At 47.0% G+C, this 17,705-nt stretch overlaps 1 protein-coding gene across 1 annotated transcript; it reads right to left on the minus strand.

Moving 5' to 3' along the window:
• Positions 1 to 3,695: 3,695 nt before the first annotated feature.
• ELP6 (elongator acetyltransferase complex subunit 6) lies at positions 3,696 to 16,544 on the minus strand. Its single transcript, XM_060109591.1, is given in 8 exon segments — positions 3,696 to 5,222; positions 6,717 to 6,863; positions 8,661 to 8,862; positions 10,281 to 10,399; positions 13,219 to 13,289; positions 14,288 to 14,366; positions 16,021 to 16,304; positions 16,307 to 16,544. Coding segments are annotated over 8 exon segments (1,254 nt in total). The 5' UTR covers positions 16,530 to 16,544; the 3' UTR covers positions 3,696 to 5,093.
• Positions 16,545 to 17,705: the final 1,161 nt, after the last annotated feature.

Consider the following 17,705-nt stretch of genomic DNA (forward strand, 5'->3'; position numbering starts at 1 on the left):
CAAGTCTCTTATTGTATATCTGGTTTACAAATACTTTTTCAGAAAAACAAAGAGAATGGATAACGATTTTAGAAATAAACAGTACTAAAACTGATATAACAAAGAAAAGTAATGATAAAGACCAATAACAAAGAAAAAATTGTAAATTATCTCCAAGAAGTTACCTGACCTTGACCAATGCAAGACCTAAGTTGCAATAAAAGGCACTAAGAATTACAAAGGATATAAAAGGCAGCAAGTTCCTCAACATGGCTTATGAGGCATATATTGCTCTAATGCTCAAACCTGAGCAGGCTAACACAGGTAAACAAAAAATTATAGGTCATCTTCATTCACAAATATAGAAGGTATAATATCACAAGAAATAAATCTCAATAGTAAATATTTTAAAATCTTATCAAGGTTATAGCAAACAGCAGGTTATAGAAAATACAACAGATACCAGTAAGATAAGACCATAAGAGGAATTCAAGGCTTATACAACAGAGACAGAAGTGTTACCATGCTCACCACATTCACAGGAAAAACAGTGCCTTACCTCACTGAGGCTGAGAAAGTCTACAGAATACAATGATTACTGGTTAAACTTTTTAAAAGAGGGACAGGAAATTGATGAGGAACATTTCTTCCTTCTTTACCTTTCCAAGGTTATTTTTAAAACTGACCTGATAATATATATTTTTTAAAATTAAGAATTACTACATAGGGCTTCCCTGGTGGCGCAGTGCTTGGGAGTACGCCTGCTGATGCAGGGGACACGGGTTCGTGCCCCGGTCCGGGAGGATCCCACATGCCGCGAAGCGGCTGGGCCGGTGGGCCATGGCCGTTGAGCCTGCGCGTCCGGAGCCTGTGCTCCGCAACGGGAGAAGCCACAGCAGTGAGAGGCCCACGTACCGCAAAAAAAAAAAAAAAAAAAAAGTATTACTATATAAAATGCTTTCTATTCCCTTAAAAACAGAAAATTAGACAACAAATACCTTCACACCACTCTTATTTAACAAATTTTGAAATGCTGATTAAAGTTATTTAAGGTAAAATTAAGTGAGGTTGGTATCATTATTTGCAGATGTTAACAATACCCACAAAAAGGAAAAAAAATATCTAAAAAATTCAAGAATCTCAAAAAAATTATTAGAAGTAGTAGTTCAGAAAAAATGTATGATAAGTTATAAATTTTAAAAAGTCAACTGCACTCCTCTATCAAAGGCACCAAGGAAAGATCAACAAAATCAGATACTTTTCCAATACTGAAAAGCATTTAATAAGAGGGTACTACCTTAATTTCTTCATTATTTTTTAAATAGAATTATTTATTTAAATAACACAATTTTTTAAATGAGAGAGAAAAGTCCTGAAGAATATTTTAGAGCTTGATAAGAGGTGGTGAATGTCATCTGGATAAATAAGTGGGCACAATATCCTTTTAATGAAGACTCTTGATACAGACATACACTAACTTTTCAATACCTACTAAAGACAAACTTCAGAGGGTTCATTTTACGAACTTTACACATAAATAAATCAGAACTACATAAAGAGAAAAGAACACTACTTTTTAGTAAATACTGTTGGCTATTTAGTTATCAGCATGGAAACAAATTATAATACTATAACAAATTCTAAACAAGTCAAAATTTTAAGCATATTTTAAAAATTACTTTAAAGTTGAAAAAAAACAACAAAGAATAGCACCTTCATTCCACTGAGGAAGAAATATACATTTCTGAATCCTGAAGAACTAAGATACCATCAGAGACAAAACAGAACATTCCAAGATCCTGTTCAAATAGTACTGCCTCCATAAATTCTTCCCCAACTCTCTGCTCCCTCAATTCAAAAAAAAAAGTGAGGGGAAATAACCACTCTTTCCCTCTTTCCTATGACCATCAACCTATCAGCCCCCCATTACTTGAAAAATTTTTTGAATTTTATTTTTTTTTATACAGCAGGTTCTTATTTGTTATCTATTTTATACATATAGGTGTATATATGTCAATCCCAATCTCCCAATTCATCTCACCACCAGCACCTCCCCGAAATTTTGTTTGTTTGTTTGTTTGCCATACCATGTGGAATCTTAGTTCTCTGACCAGGGATCAAATCTGCGCCCCATGCAGTGGAAGCACTGAGTCTTAACCACTGGACCTCCAACTTGAATTATTTTTATGGCCCTCATCACCTTCTCCACTGCATCACATGAAGTTCCTATTTTCTATGCCCATTAGAGTGCAGCAGATGTCTTTATCTTAATAACCCCTTATATAAAATAGGTGTTCTACAAATATTTCTTGAATTAATGAATATATCTGAATATATCTGAATATTTTAAAAATGTTTCTGAAGGTTAGTTTTTAAAAACCAGAATGTAGAAAAATATACACGAACAAAGACAATGATAAAATCTTACTTTCCAAAATATCACAAAGAACTTCCCTGGTGGCACAGTGGTTAAGAATCCGCCTGCCAATGCAGGGGACACAGGTTCAAGCCCTGGTCCGGGAAGATCCCACATGCCACAGAGCAACTAAGCCCGTGCGCCATAACTACTGAGCCTGCGCTCTAGAGCCCGAGAGTCACAACTACTGAGCCCACACGCCGCAACTACTGAAGCCCACGTGCCTAGAGACCATGCTCCGTAACAAAGAGAAGCCACCGCAATGAGAAGCTCACATACCGCAGCGAAGAGTAGCCCCTGCTCGTCTCAACTAGAGAAAGCCTCCGTGCAGCAACGAAGACCCAACATGGCCAAAAAGTAATTTTAAAAAAAAGAAAAAAAATTAAAATAAAACAGAATATTACAAATAAAAAATAAGGTTGACACCAGATTTTAATTGATAAATAATTAAGGGTGAGGAATGGACTCTATACATACGGGAAAACAGAGAAAATTATATCCTAGTCATTAACCCAACGTTGGTGGAAGAAACCTATAGATCACTGTTAACTGGCGCCATCATCCTGAAGAACTTGATGACATGTGAGGGTCAGTCCATGCTTTCATTCAGAAATTCCACTTCAGGGAGTAGGCTCTAAAATGTCATCATTCCTCACCCGTTGTAGGCCTCCTCCCTGTTTTATTTAGAGCACTTATCATGGTCTAACTCTATGTCTCTTAGGGTTTCCCTGGTGGCGCAGCGGTTGAGAGTCCGCCTGCCAATGCAGGGGACACCGGTTTGTGCCCCGGTCCAGGAAGATCCCACATGCCGTGGAGCGGCTGGGCCTGTGAGCCATGGCCGCTGGGCCTGCGCATCCAGAGCCTGTGCTCCGCAACGGGAGAGGCCACAACAGTGAGAGGCCTGCGTACCGCACACACACACAAAGAAAACCTGGAAAAAAAAGATGGCCAGTTGTAAAAAATATAGAATGGGGACTAAAGAATATTTGATAAGCTTTGTCTTACTTTAATAACTCTATGTCTCTTAATTCTCAATTCTGTTGACTGTCTCTGTCTCCTCTACTAGAACATCAGATCTTCAAGGGCAGGGACCTATTTTGTCACTGTCATACCCTCAGAAGGTGCTCAGTATTTGTTGAATGAATGAATGTTCTAAGGAAACAAATACTTACCCCCATCCCCAAACAGGTATAGATGTAAAATTCATAACAGCATAATTTATAATTACAAAAATCAGAACCCGACATGCCCAGAGAATACCTAAGCAAATTAGAATATAATGACACCAAAAAATGCCAAGTAGCCATTAAACATTAAAAATTTAATGAAAACATTTATAAATCAAGTGAAGAAATATAATAGCATATCATGCAAAAAATGTTTTGTGGTGCCTTACCCATTCAGAACTGCAGCTCATAGGAAGCTGTATAAATACTGACATATTAATAAAAGAATCATTGGATTCTTTCATGACTACTTTCTTTTAAGTTACACTCATAATTTTAAAATATTCTATCAAGTCTGCAGTATTTTGAGAAGAAAAGCAGCTACTGTTTCAATGGGAAAACTAACACTACAGTCAGTATGACTTGAGGAGTGGGGTGATAAATTGTTCCCTTTTGCAAAGACTAAAAAATGTTTAAAAAAAGTTAAAATTAAACAATGGATATGAAACTTCCTTAGTCCCTGCAGTGTTATTTTTCCATTTTATTTATTTTTAAAATCAGATTCTTTGTGGTATAATGTACATACAATAAAATGTACCCATTCTAAGAGAATACTCAGAGGTGACCTTGACTGAAGGGCTGAGTGTGGCAAGTGGCATCTACAGGATGCTGGGGAAGAGCTCACTGCCTTCAGTCTTCACAGGTGAGGGAGACACTGGCTCCTCCCCAAGGTCCTAGCCTACCTGGCAGCAAGAACATTCCTTCTCCCCCTCACCAAGGCCATGCACACCTGTGCCCTACATGGGGCCTCATGTGGCCAAGGCCAGGGTGCCGGGCCCGCGATGGCTTGGTCTCCTCAGCATATGGGCCAGGTGCTCAGCTACAACAGAAATAAGAAGAGCCAACTCGTGAACTGGGCAGGAGCCTGCCTCTGGTTTCCATGAGGGTCAGTCAGCAAGTGTGGACTTCAGTCAGGCCTCCGTTACTGGCAGCAGGCTCTACAGCTTTGAGCATGCTTCCAAACCTCCCGAAGGCTATTTCCTGACTGGACTGAAGAAGAAAATACTTTTTCAGGATGAAGGTGAAAATTAAATGAGACAATCCACAGGAAGCCATGAGGTGGGAACTCACTTTGTGCTGGCCACGAATATCCTGGTTGTCACTTTGGACACGTGCCATCCAGGACTGCCTCCTGGCAAGTACATCCACACCCATTCTGGCTCTGAAAGGCACCACAACCAAAAATGGGCAGTTGGGGCTAAAGCGTGTTTACGAGGAAGGCTCCAGAGGACCCATTTCACCCAGTTCAACATGCAGCATCTCAGCTGAGGCAGGGTTGCAGCTTCCTCATGTGTTTTCTAAACAGGGCCCAGGGGAACAAAGGCAAACCATCACAGCACCATTCCACCATCCCTGGGTCACAGTGGAACTGCCAGTCCACAACAAAGGTGTAAAGATCCATTTCTGCTCAGTTGCTTTATCTTTCACAACTAAAAATAGTCCAAGGTAGCTTCAGCTGCCCCTAAATCAGGTTACAGAACAGCAGGAGACATTCCTTTGGCAAAAAAGGACACATTCTTGTCCTGTATCTTGTACTGGTAAGTGAGGCTCCGATCTCGCTGGGCTGCGGGCTCTGATGGTCTCCTCCACAGGATCCTCAGCTAAGTGACAAAAGAGAAGAGTGAAAGAGGAAAGGCACCCCCAAATACCTGCTCCATTGTGAACCCTTCCTGCCTCATCGGTGACCTTCAATTGAGGTCATGCACCATGCAGTAATGGGACCGACTTCCAAAACAAAGCTTATTACCAGCCACCTAAAAATAAATGTTTCCCCTCCATTACAATAGTAATATTTGCTCATTACAGAAAACATGAGAGACAAAGAAAAGTAAAAGGTAGAAAAAACCCATCCAGAGAAGAACCATTAAAGTATTTTTGTGTATCTCCCTTTGGTCTTTTCTGTGTGCATGGTTTTGTACTTTTTGGCTAGATGAATTTTGAAAATCAACACAACAGAATGTGTACATTCAATTCCGAGGCTCAGGAAGACTGGACATTTGTCTCTAGTGACTAGAAAGCTATGGGGGGCTGACTGGCTTCAGAGCCATAAGCTGCCAGCAGAAGCTTCTCCTCAGGCTATGCCAGGGGCGCACCATCAGCACAGCATCTCTGGGCCTGTGCTTTGTTTTCCACACCCGACTCTGAACGACTCTGGGCCAAAACGCCCACCCACCCTTAAAGGGTCAAAAGTGGTCAACATGAAGTTAACCTGGAAGAGATGGTAAAGGCTTTGGGGTGATCCCAAAAGAGAAGTTTCAGAAGGCAGAGAACCACGGCAGCCCCTGGGCGTGGGGAGAACCTGACCTCCCTCCCAGGGCAGGACTCAGCTTCCACCTAAGTACTCCAAACATCCCAGGCAGAGGCAGCAGTGGGGGCGGCAACGCCAGCCAGGGGAATGGCCTCCCCAAGTCTCTATTTTATTTAAAAAAAATTTTTTTGGCTGCATTGGGTCTTCCTTGCTGCACGCAGGATTTCTCTAGTTGCAGCAAGCAGGGCTACTCTAGTTGCTGTGCACGGGCTTCTCATTGCGGTGGCTTCTCTTGTTGCGGAGCACAGGCTCTAGGTGCGCAGGCTTCAGTAGTTCTGGCACGTGGGCTCAGTAGTTGTGGCTCACGGGCTCTACAGAGCACAGGCTCAGTAGTTGTGGCACACGGGCTTAGTTGCTCCGCGGCATGTGGGATCTTCCCGGACCAGGGCTCGAACCCATGTCCCCTGGTGGCAGGCAGATTCTTAACCACTGCGCCACCAGGGAAATCCCAAGTCTCTATTTTAAAAGGAACGGTGTTGGCCTGAATACACAAAGCCTGCTGTTGGCCTGCAGAGGAATTCCGCTGTTTATTGCCTTCCCCTGTAGACAGCCATCTTCTCTTCAGGAGCTCCCTTTTGGCTGCAAATGGACCACCATGGAAAACCTGCCTTGGTGCACGGGGCCAAGCACCACCTGGGGCAGACTCTGACCTGCATTCACACAACTTCTGCTTCCCTTCCACCTGAGGGCACGCCCCAACCAGACCACCCCACAGCCAGACACTATCCCATGGGCAGCCTAGACTCGGGAGGCGAGCAGCTCCCAGTGAGCCCCAGTCCCTGCGCACCTGCCCATGCACATCCTTGCAGAAGCCGGTGGCCAGGCCTTCAGCCCGCAGTATCAGGTGGCTCTGGTGACCAAGGCCATTCAGCAGGATGTCATTCTCCTCGTCCTCAGCATCTCCACTGTCGTGCACAAGGGCCACTACATTTCCCTGCAACAGAGACCATGATGGAGACTGATGGGAAGGGAGGCCAGGACCAGGGTGTGCTGGGCTCTCAGAGCCTCCACTGCCCTGCACCCCTCTCACAGATCAGCCTCCCAGCTGTAGCATCCGCTGTGTGGGAAGCACCCGTGCCTGGGCTCCAGGACCATAACTGCAATCATCTGCTGGATAGTTTCACCAGCACATCCAACCTGTACTTCCAGCTCAATTCATCCACAAGCAAGGAATAGTGTCCAATTGTTAAAAAGAATAAAGCAGATCTGTGTGTTCTGTTTTGGGGCAATGGACACCAAAACATACTGTGTGTTAGTAAAAGAAAAGAAGTACCAAACTGTGTGAATGGTAGGTTACCAATAATGTGAAGAACAATGCGGGGAAACAAGTGTACATACAAACGTGTTCATGACTGCATAGACTCTCTGGAAGGATATACAACGGAGGAAAAGAGACAGTTACTTTTGGCTAAAATAGCCTTTATACTGTTTATATCTTCTTTTTTTCTTTACTGAACTATTCCCAAGTTCTACTTTTTCAACTGAAAGAAGTATTTTTACAAAAAGAGGTTGGTAGTGGGCCACAGAGCAGGCTGAGCTGCAGCAGCTGACTGATTGCTTCACTCCCTCCACAAGCCCCAGTGAACTGTGTCCTCCAAGCCCCATACATTTCCTCCTCCTTCCCTTCTCTCCCCATCACCCTGGCACCTGGCCCTGTGACTGTAGCCAGGATGGCCTCAGAAGGTCCCCTGACCCCAGCTTCCAGGCAGGACCTTACACGCAGGAGGTGAGCAACATGCACTGCTGGACCCACACACCCCTGGCCAACCCATTTACCCCCTCCCCACTGCTCTGCACCCAGCCTGGCCCCGTGGACCACACGCTGAGCTGCCGTGCTACAAGCTTCCCCTCACTTAACTCTTGCTGTCTGGTTCCTGGGAGATGGGCACCACAGCTGTTTCTATTTTGTTAAAATCTCTAGTATGGCAGAATTTCTATTTTTGCCTCACCACTTGACAATGAAGGCTACACCCTATCCCTGTATTGCACCTCACAATTTTCATATTGGTTTTCGGGGGGGTTTTTTTTGGCTGCACCTTGCGGCATGCGGGATCTTAGTTCCCTGACCAGGGATCGAACCCGTGCCCCTGCAGTGGAAGCACAGAGTTTTAACCACTGGACCGCCAGGGAGGTCCCTTCACCTCACAATTTTTTTTTTTTTTCACCTCACAATTTTTTTTTTTTTTTTTTGCCGTACGCGGGCCTCTCACTGTTGTGGCCTCTCCCCTTGCAGAGCACAGACTCCGGACACGCAGGCTCAGCGGCCATGGCTCACGGGCCCTGCCACTCCGCGGCATGTGGGATCTTCCTGGACCGGGGCACGAACCCGTGTCCCCTGCATCGGCAGGCAGACTCTCAACCACTGCGCCACCAGGGAAGCCCTCACCTCACAATTTTTAAAGCAGTTTTACACCCATTATCTCAGCCAACCTTCAAAACACACTCAGAACAATATGACAGCGCGTGGCAGAGCGGGGACAGCCGCAGTACCGCAATGACCAGCCCCGTTAAAGACAGTGTCGGGCACCCTTTTAGTTTTCAGGGCCTTATTTTTCATCAGTGGCAGGTAGTGGAGAGCAAGGTGCGTTGACTGAAAGGTCCCTGGGCCTGCCAGGGTAAAGCCAAAGCCCCAAGCAATTAAACAGAAAAGATCACTGCACGCAAGTGAGGCCTGGGCCTGTCGGCCCGTACGGGTCACAGGCAGGAGCACAGGGAGCAGGCCCATGATTACCTTCCATTCCCGGCACACGGTGGCTCTGCAGTAGTGGACGAAGTCCAGCACCGCCACTGCCCCCACGCCCAGGCTTAGCAGCACACTGAGGTCGTCCACCAGCAGCACCGGGCACCTCCAGGCAGCCTCTCCACTGTCCATGGGCTTCAGGGCCTCCTGCACAAACTCATACAGCGGCTGCAGGTTCCCAGAGTTGGCCTCCCTGGGACACAGGGCAAAAGTTACCAGAGAGCTCACGTGCTCTACAAGTGTTTATGAGACTGTGCAGCACCACAGGAAAGGGTTAGGGGGAGGGAAGGAACTGGATTCCAGTCCTTGGCACCAAGGGGCTCACGATCTGGCTGGGAAGAAAAGGCACGCATGCACACGTGAGTACATTTACTTCAGTTCAAATATTCCCTGATGCCTACTAGGTACAAAGCACTGTGCTAAAAACTGGCAGACACAGAAATAAACAGCCCCCGAGGCTCATACAGCCTCTCAATCCAAGAGCTTAAGGCATCTGAAAGACTCACTGGGACTGGGCAGGAGAGGCCTTCCCAGGAGGTCACAATTGGGTATGAAAGTTAAGCAACATTTCAGGTGTCCTGGGGGTGAGGGCAGCAGTCTCAGAGCTACCGGTGTGCTCGTGTGCATACCAGGTCCGACCTGCTTCTGACACACAGGTGGCCCTGCTACCTCCATCTCCCCAGTGACTACAGCAGTTGTCTCCCAGCAATAGGTCGGGGCCCGGGGCCCAGGCACTAGCCCCACTGCCCCACTCCAGGGCTGAGCCCCACTGACAGCAGGGACAACAGTGCCCTATAACCTGGGCTCAGGTGTAAACCAGGCCCACGCATTCAGACAAAGACACCCAGGTTCAGAGATGCGAAGGACTGTGCCCCAGGCCACACACACACAGGGTCAGGACACCTGGCCTTCTGACTCCACACTGAGCCCGGCCACTATGTAAGGCTGAGTCTGAGGGAGGGCAGAGCGGGGAGAGGTCCCGTACAGACTCCCTGGGGTGGAGGAAGCACAGCAGCCAGGTGCGGCATCTGCTACATCTGTGACTGATGCTCAGGAAAGACAAGAAGCAGGAACACCAACCTGCAGGCAACAAACTTCTTCTTAAAGGGCCAACAGTAAATATTTCAGGCTTGTGGGTCGTACGGTCCCTGTCTCAACTCTCACCTCTGCTGCTGTAGTGCCAGACAGCCAGGGACAATACAAACAAGTATTGTGGACAAGCCACAAACAAGTGTGGCTATTCCAACAAAACTTTATTTACCAAGACAGGTAGCTGGCCCATGGCCCATAGTTTGCTGACCCCGGATCAAGCCAAGAACAGAACAGAAGTGTGTGCTAAGGCTGTGAGCCAGGGTTGGAAAAACCAGCAAAGCACACTGTTCTGCCACATGTCCAGCAAATAATGCTTTCTATCGCTTCAGGGACAGCCACACACTCTCTGGCCCACAGTCAGAGCCAAGGACCTTCCGATAATGCTGTGACACCAGGGAGGTATCTGACTCCTGAAGCCAGCTCTGTCCTCCCATACACTGAGGAGAAGGAATCACACAGCAACCCTGGGTTGGGCCTACCTGCCAGGTGTGCTCTGGGCTGGGTCGTGGGCTGACTGACCTGAGGAACTGCAGGGGGTGTGGCTCCTCCTGAGGCCGAAAGAAGACGTCCACCGCAGACTTGAGACCCTCGAGGAACACGAGCTGCCCGCATTCCCGTGCTGTGGTCAGGCTGACACCCTACACCCAAAGGAGAGGCGAGTGAGTTCCTGCGCCTTGCGGGGGACCCATCAGAGAGGCTAGACTGCAGCTCACGAGAGGGCTCCAGACACGTTCTGAACCCTGCAGACGTGTGCCTGTCCCCCCTCTGGAGGAGCCCATGTCTTGCCTCCCCTGGGTGTTCCCAACACACAATTTCCGTTCTGCTTTCAGATGTGCATTTACATTTACCTGTCACATTTTTTTAAATTTACTTTCTTTTGCTTATATATTTATTTTTATGATTACCCAGTACTGGTTTTTAATTTATAATAGTAATATAAAGTTTCTTTTTTAAAGGCATGTAGTTATAAAATTTTAAAAACAGTAAGTGGGGGGGTGGTGGTGGGATGAATTGGGAGATTGGGATTAACATGTATACACTAATATGTATAAAATAGATAACTAATAAGAACCTGCTGTATAAAAAAATAAAGAAAATTCAAATATTCAAAAAATACAGTAAGTAAATAATAACAGTAAAGACGGTGGCAGGATGACATTCTCTGCTGCAACTACTCAACTCTGCTACCGTAGAGCAAGAGCAGCCATAGACCATTCATGAACAAATGGGGCTGGCTGTGTTCTAATAAAACTTTATCTACAAAAAACAGGGGGTGCAGGCTGTGGTTGGTCAACCCCTGCTCTAGACCAGCACTCCTTAAATATAGGTCTTCATGAAACATGCAATTAAGAATCTCTTGAGATACCTGATTAAAATGCAGATCCCTGAGCCCCACTCCAGATCTCCAGAACCAGAAGCCTTGGGGGCAGGGCCCAAGAATGTGCATTTCAACGAACACCCAGAGATGGTGACACCATCTAAATGTGCAACCCACCATTCTGTCTGTGCAGAGACAGGTGACATGGAACTCCTTAGACTCCTCATGCCCCTAGACCAGGCCTCAATCACTCATTCATACACCAGAGTTCACTATATGTAACACCATTAACAACAGTAGCCACCCTGGCAGAGAGAAGGATTCCTGATCATCAACTTTGCTCTCACTCATTACCATTCTCCTGATGTAAGAACAATAATACACCAAGAGGATGGAAGCTCACGCTCTAACACTTTGCACACCCAGTGCTGTGCACGTCATTCCTGCCGTGTTGATGATTCCAAGGTAAAAGAAAAAGCAGCCAAACTGGATATGAGAATACACAACTTTCTCATCTATAAAAACAGATGTTAGGGCCACAGACATGCCTCACAGACCTGTGCAATACATGTTCGTGACATGACAGTGCTCCCTGAGCTCGTGATCTGACCTCTAACACAGGAACTTCTCCCTTCCCTGCAAAGAATGAGAAAGAGCTTACCCTTCTCTCACTCTCTCATTGTTTTCTCCCCATCAGAGAAGAGGCAGTGATGTGGCCCAATAGTATGACTGGCACTTCAAAGATCACTGCTGATGGGTGGCCTGGTTCTCTCCCTCTCTGAGGCTGACCTAATCAAAACAAACAGCAAAAACACACTACAAGGGACTTCCCTGGTGGCGCAGTGGTTAAGAATCTGCCTGCCAATGCAGGGGACACAGGTTCGAGCCCTGATCCGGGAAGATCCCACGTGCCACAGAGCAACTAAGCCCGTGCGCCACAACTACTGAGCCTGCGTGCCACAACTACTGAAACCCGCGCACCTAGAGCCCATGCTCAGCAACAAAAAGAAGCCACCGCAATGAGAAGCCCGTGCACTGCAACGAAGAGTAGCACTTGCTTGCCACAACTAGAGAAAGCCCGCGCACAGCAACAGAAACCCAACGCAGCCAAAATATTAAAAAAAAGAAAATCCTAGCAGGACTTTAAAAAAACACACTACAGGGCTTCCCTGGTGGCACAGTGGTTGAGAGTCTGCCTGTCGATGCAGGGGACATGGATGTTCGTGCCCCGGTCTGGGAAGATCCCACATGCCGCGGAGCGGCTGGGCCTGTGAGCCATGGCCACTGAGCCTGTGCGTCGGAGCCTGTGCCCCGCGACGGGAGAGGCCACAACAGTGAGAGGCCCGCGTACCGCAAAAAAAAAAAAAAAGAAAGAAAACACTACAATAACAACCCAGTAAATTCACCAGGTCACAGGTCACAAGCAATGGGCCAAGCCAGGCCAGGAGGTTCACCGGCCTCTGGGCCATCTTATTCTTGCTTGGCTGCATCTAATGAGATGAGGGGCAAACCAAGATGAGGTAAGGGGCACATGACAAAAGCGCCTGCCTCTCCCCACATTTGGGTCCTAAGCCCTAGACTTAGGGAGACACAGTGGGAGGCACTCAAGTTGGCAGCAGACCAAGCTATGATCTCTCACTCACTAGGAACAAGATTAAAGCTCACACCGAGAAGGAGAAAAACTTAACTGGTCCAGACTCAACAGAGAAGGGTTTGATTAATTAACAACAGATCTGGGACTTGCCTCGTGGGGCAATGGATAAAACTCTGTGCTCCCAATGCAGGGGGCCCGGGTTTGATCCCTGGTCAGGGAACTAGATCCCACATGCTTGCCGCAACTAAGAGTTCACAAGCCGCAACTAAGGAGCCCACCTGCCGAAACTAAGACCCAGTGCAAATAAATATTTTTTAAAAACACACACCAGATCTGGTTCTACAAACTTTATAAATTAACAAAACACATAGAGATTCTGCCTTAGCCCTTCAGAGAAGGGGTTCAGGATTCCATGATTTCATTAGTCCCTCCCTTGCTAAATTCTCCACAACCCAAACAGGGAAGCCCAACCTGACAGTACACTCACACATGCCTGGCACACACACTCACTCAGGGATCCCATCATGGAGTTCTAAAATATTTACCAGCTTCTGTCCCACGATATTGTAGTGACTGAAGGACTGGATGAGTGCCACAAAGCAGACTTTACAATTAGCTGGAAAATAAAATAAAATAAACTGATTTTTAATAAAGTCTCTACTTACAATCAGTCTCGTATACTTCATACAACTGGAAACAAAAGCAATGAGGCAGATCTAGAGAACCGAAGCCTTGCAACCTGACATACCCAATTTGATTCTAAGATGTACTTTCTTTCGTATTTAATAATTATACCTTATTTCATTGATTCTAAGATGTACTTCCTCTGTGAGAGGTATTACTAGGAATCTTAATTTGCTCCACTGAAAATAAATTGTGGTTTTTAAAAAATTATATTTTTCTAATTGCTTGCTGGTGTACAGAAGTACAATGGATTTTTTAAACTAGTCTTATACCCAAGAGGAGACAAGGGGAGCACAAAGAAGCTCTAGCTACCTTATGAACATAATTAATTCTAATAATTTATCTGTAGATTCTCTTGGTCTTTATAAGCTGACAATAACATCATCTGGAAAGGAAAATAACTTTCAAAGCTGTAAATTATTACAATTAAGAGTGCCAAAGGTCTACCCTGTTTCCTGGCCTGGCTCAGTGGGGACACAAGGAGAATCAATAAGTCTTTTTTTCATTTGGCCGTTTTCTTCTTCTAATCAATTTCTGTGTGTGAATTGCAATGGCCATGCTGTTTTCTTCCCTGTGTTCTTTAGGAAGCATCTACTGCCAGGGCAAAGTGTTAATGGGTCAAGTGCCTAGAGACTTCAAAATAGACAAGGACCAAGGAGCAACTAAATGAGAAGGCCACACAAGGACCTCAGGGAGGCAGTGCCTATGCAGGACGTGGAGAAGTGGAAGGCGGGACTGGATACAGGGAGCACATGCCACTCTCTGGCAGACTAGGAGACGGAATCAGATGGTCCAGTAATCAGTTACCTGATAAACAGCCATCTGGCTGCCCGAACACCAAAGCCCTGGCTAGTTAATATGATTCCTATTGCTTCCTGAATCAGGCTTTTTTTTTTTTTTGCCTGGGTTTTCTTTTTCTACAGTCCATACCTTTGAGATAGAAGGAGAGAAAGTGGTGCACAAGGAAACTGCCATCTGTCTTGGCATCACAGAGTAGAGTCAGTTTCCCCTAAAAGTTAAGAAGAACACAAAAAGATGAATTAGAGTCCCAGGAAAGAGGTCAGCTGAGTGTCAAAATCTAGTCGGTTGTATCCACCCCTAAATTTCTACACCTGGAGACTCTGCGTGCGTGTGTGTGTGTGTGTGTGTGTGTGTGTGTGTGTGTGTGTGTGTATTTAACCACAAAAAGAAGAAAATAAGTCAAAATTATGGAAAAACCAATAATTAAAATGATTGGTATTAAGTCACTCATTATGGGCAAGCATATCTCAACCTCATAATTCCCAAGGCAATAAAGAATAGAATCCCTTCTCTTCCACACCAGTCTTGGAGAGAATTAAATCCTGAACAAAGGAAGCTTTTATCATGGAATCCAACAAAAATCACTGACTGCCAAGATTTTAAGGGGTCTTCTAAAAAGTCATCTGATCCAGCTTCCTCCCTATTTCTAATCCTGCTTCCAATTCTGTCCCCTAGGTAGGGGAGAGTGAAGAAGTAGTTGTTGACAGAGACTTCCAGTATCAAAGTCCTCCTCCCAAAGGCCCTGGAAACTGCTTCAGGCAGAGCTCTGATCATGGAGAGCCCTGGAAAGACCTCTAACAATGGTCTCTGCAGGGTCTGGCTGCCCTGCTCCAGCCACCCCTAGTTCCTTCTCAGTGACAGGGAAGGTCGTCTCTGTGCTGTTGTGATTTTTTTCACTTATAAAATATGAAAGATCACACTAGCAGAACTTGAGGGTTAACCCTAGCGCCATCTGTCATTTCCTGGCGCCCACTTCTATCCTCCATTCCCTGTGGCCCTGGGCTTGGACTTTGGAGGTGCTAGTAGTAACTGGCAAGGTAACCAGCGCCATCTGGAGGCTTGGGCAGAGAAGAACTGCTGGGCAATAAAGATGCACAAGTATCCACTGAATACTATTTGCCAGGCATTATTAGGGAGTCATAAAAAGGCTTTACACCCTTTCTGTCTTGTCTTTCTGGAAGAGCTTACCATTTCATCAGAAAGACAACAGCTATGAAATAAGTCAGGTATATTCCTAGGAGAGGTAACCCTTGGGCGAAAGCGTGTAAATTTTCGAAATGCCCTAGAGTGTGAGAAGGAGGGAGAAGAAAACAAGAGTAGCGAGCCTGTGGTGCCAAAGGTGGACTCCTACAATCCAACGTTGGCTGAGAGCAGCTTCAAAGAGCACTTATTCGAGAACACGAAGAGGAAGAGGAGCAGCAGCATTCACTGCGACCTGCCGAGCGCTCCCGAGCCAGAGGGAGGCTCAGGGTGGTTAAGAAGCTGGTCCCACGTGATGGGTGGAGAATCGAACTCTCCTCTCCTCTCAGGCAGCCTTTTGGGGCGCCGGAACTCCCACCACACTGAACACGCAAAGGGCTCGCCCGGTACACGTCTGTGAACTTAAGCCAATCCAAACGTCGGACATGCTTCCTATGGACTTTCAAGGGCACGCACGGCCTTTGAGAAGGCGCCAGATGCCCACCTCCCACAAGCCCAAATGTCCAGGCCAGCCCCGGGCGGGCCCTCTTTGGACTACAACTCCCAGGCGCCCCGGGATCCCCGGACGTCGCGTTATTTCTCACGGGACCGCGTGCGCTTCCCGTACGGTCTTCCGCCACGCTCCCAGGACGCGCCCCCTTCCCGACCGTGCAATCTCTTACCTGCTCCGCCTGGTCAGGGGTGGTATTGAGAAGGTTATTGAGTTCCGGGAACATTCCGAGCAACGGGAACGAGCACACTAGACGGGAAGATGGGGCTGCCGCGGAGACAGCGGAGGGTGAAGAGCAAAACGCACGCCACAAGACCGCGCGGAAGGAGCGCGCACGCGCAACGCCGCTTCTAGGCGCCGGCCGCAGCCAATCGGGCGGGCGCCTTGACCCGGGCCGCACCCGGCGCACGCGCGGAGATGCGTATCCGGCCGGGGGACCGGGGCGCTGGGAGGTCCGCTCCTTACCTGCGGGTCCCCAGCAGGGGCTTCCCCCCACCGAGGCCCCAGGAGACCGGTCTCTTCCTCCTTACCTTGACCGCTCTCTCTCCCCGGCCCGGGGCCTCCGGACAGTACGGCCTGTCGAGCTCCTGCGGCGTGCCCCACACTGCTAGAAGTTCGAGCTGCATCGGCGACCCAGACTGGCGAAGATGCCCTCCCTCGCGCAAAGCAGAAATCAAACATAATGAACACGGAATGATATATTGAAAAGTTCTATGGAAAAATGAAAAAGCAGGACAAGGGAGTAACGATGGAGTGCGGGTAGGTTTCGGAATTAAAGAGGTTGTCAACGTAGGGTCACTGACCAAGTGTGGTTGAAACACGCTCTGCAAGCTCTTCCTTGGGGCTTTTGCACTGTTTCCCCTTCCTCTGCAGCTCTTTTCCTAGATACTCAGCCGTTCAAAAAATCCCCCACTTCTTTCAGATCTTTGCTCAGGTGTCACTTTATTACCGAGGTGTTTCGTAAGCATCCTATTTAAATCGCAACAGCCCCTTCCCCAGCACTTCTTATCCTTTCCCCCGCTTTTATTTTTTTTTCCATACCATTTATATCTACTATACCATGTATAGTTTTCTTCTAGCCCAATCAACCTCACATCCCCAGGGATAAACGTGTAATTCGAAGAAGTCAAGTTTATTTGATCACTACAGTGAGGGAGATAGCAAACAAGTGGAGCCCACGGGCCTATCAACAAGCACAGGAGAAAGTTGTATGAGGATCTGGGTTCACATCAGAGCACAGCTGTTTGAAGAAAAAGTCAAAATGTGGCCTGTACTGCAAAGTAGCCCAGGGTTTCCATGGAAATGAGAAAATTAAGATAGATGTGGGGCTTCCCTGGTGGCGCAGTGGTTGAGAATCCGCCTTCCAATGCAGGGAACACGGGTTCGAGCCCTGGTCCAGGAAGGTCCCACATGCCTCGGAGCAACTAAGCCTGTGCACCACAACTACTGAGCCTGCGCTCTAGGGCCTGCGAGCCACAACTACTGAAGCCTGTGTGCCTAGAGCCCGTGCTCCGCAACAAGAGAAACCACTGCAATGAGAAGGCCATGCATGGCAACGAAGACCCAACGCAGCCAAAAATAAAATATAAATAAATAAATTTATTTTTTTAAAAAAGATAGATGTGGAATGTAGTCACTTATCTGAAGCTCTGCTTCTAGGCTGGAAATGGAGGCTCCTGTCTCTATGTGTCAAAATCACTTAGATCCTCCAGCCAAGAGTGGATGTTTCACAATTACTGCTATGTGAGAAAGAGGAAAGCAGGCAGGGGCATCGAGGGGCTGCCCTGACACTCAAAGCTAGGTCTCCATGTTTTCCTGTCGAGTGTGAACAGTTTCACAAAACAACATCAGCCTCAT

This window comes from Mesoplodon densirostris, chromosome 10 (genome assembly GCF_025265405.1).
Source record: "Mesoplodon densirostris isolate mMesDen1 chromosome 10, mMesDen1 primary haplotype, whole genome shotgun sequence".
Taxonomy (NCBI): domain Eukaryota; kingdom Metazoa; phylum Chordata; class Mammalia; order Artiodactyla; family Ziphiidae; genus Mesoplodon; species Mesoplodon densirostris.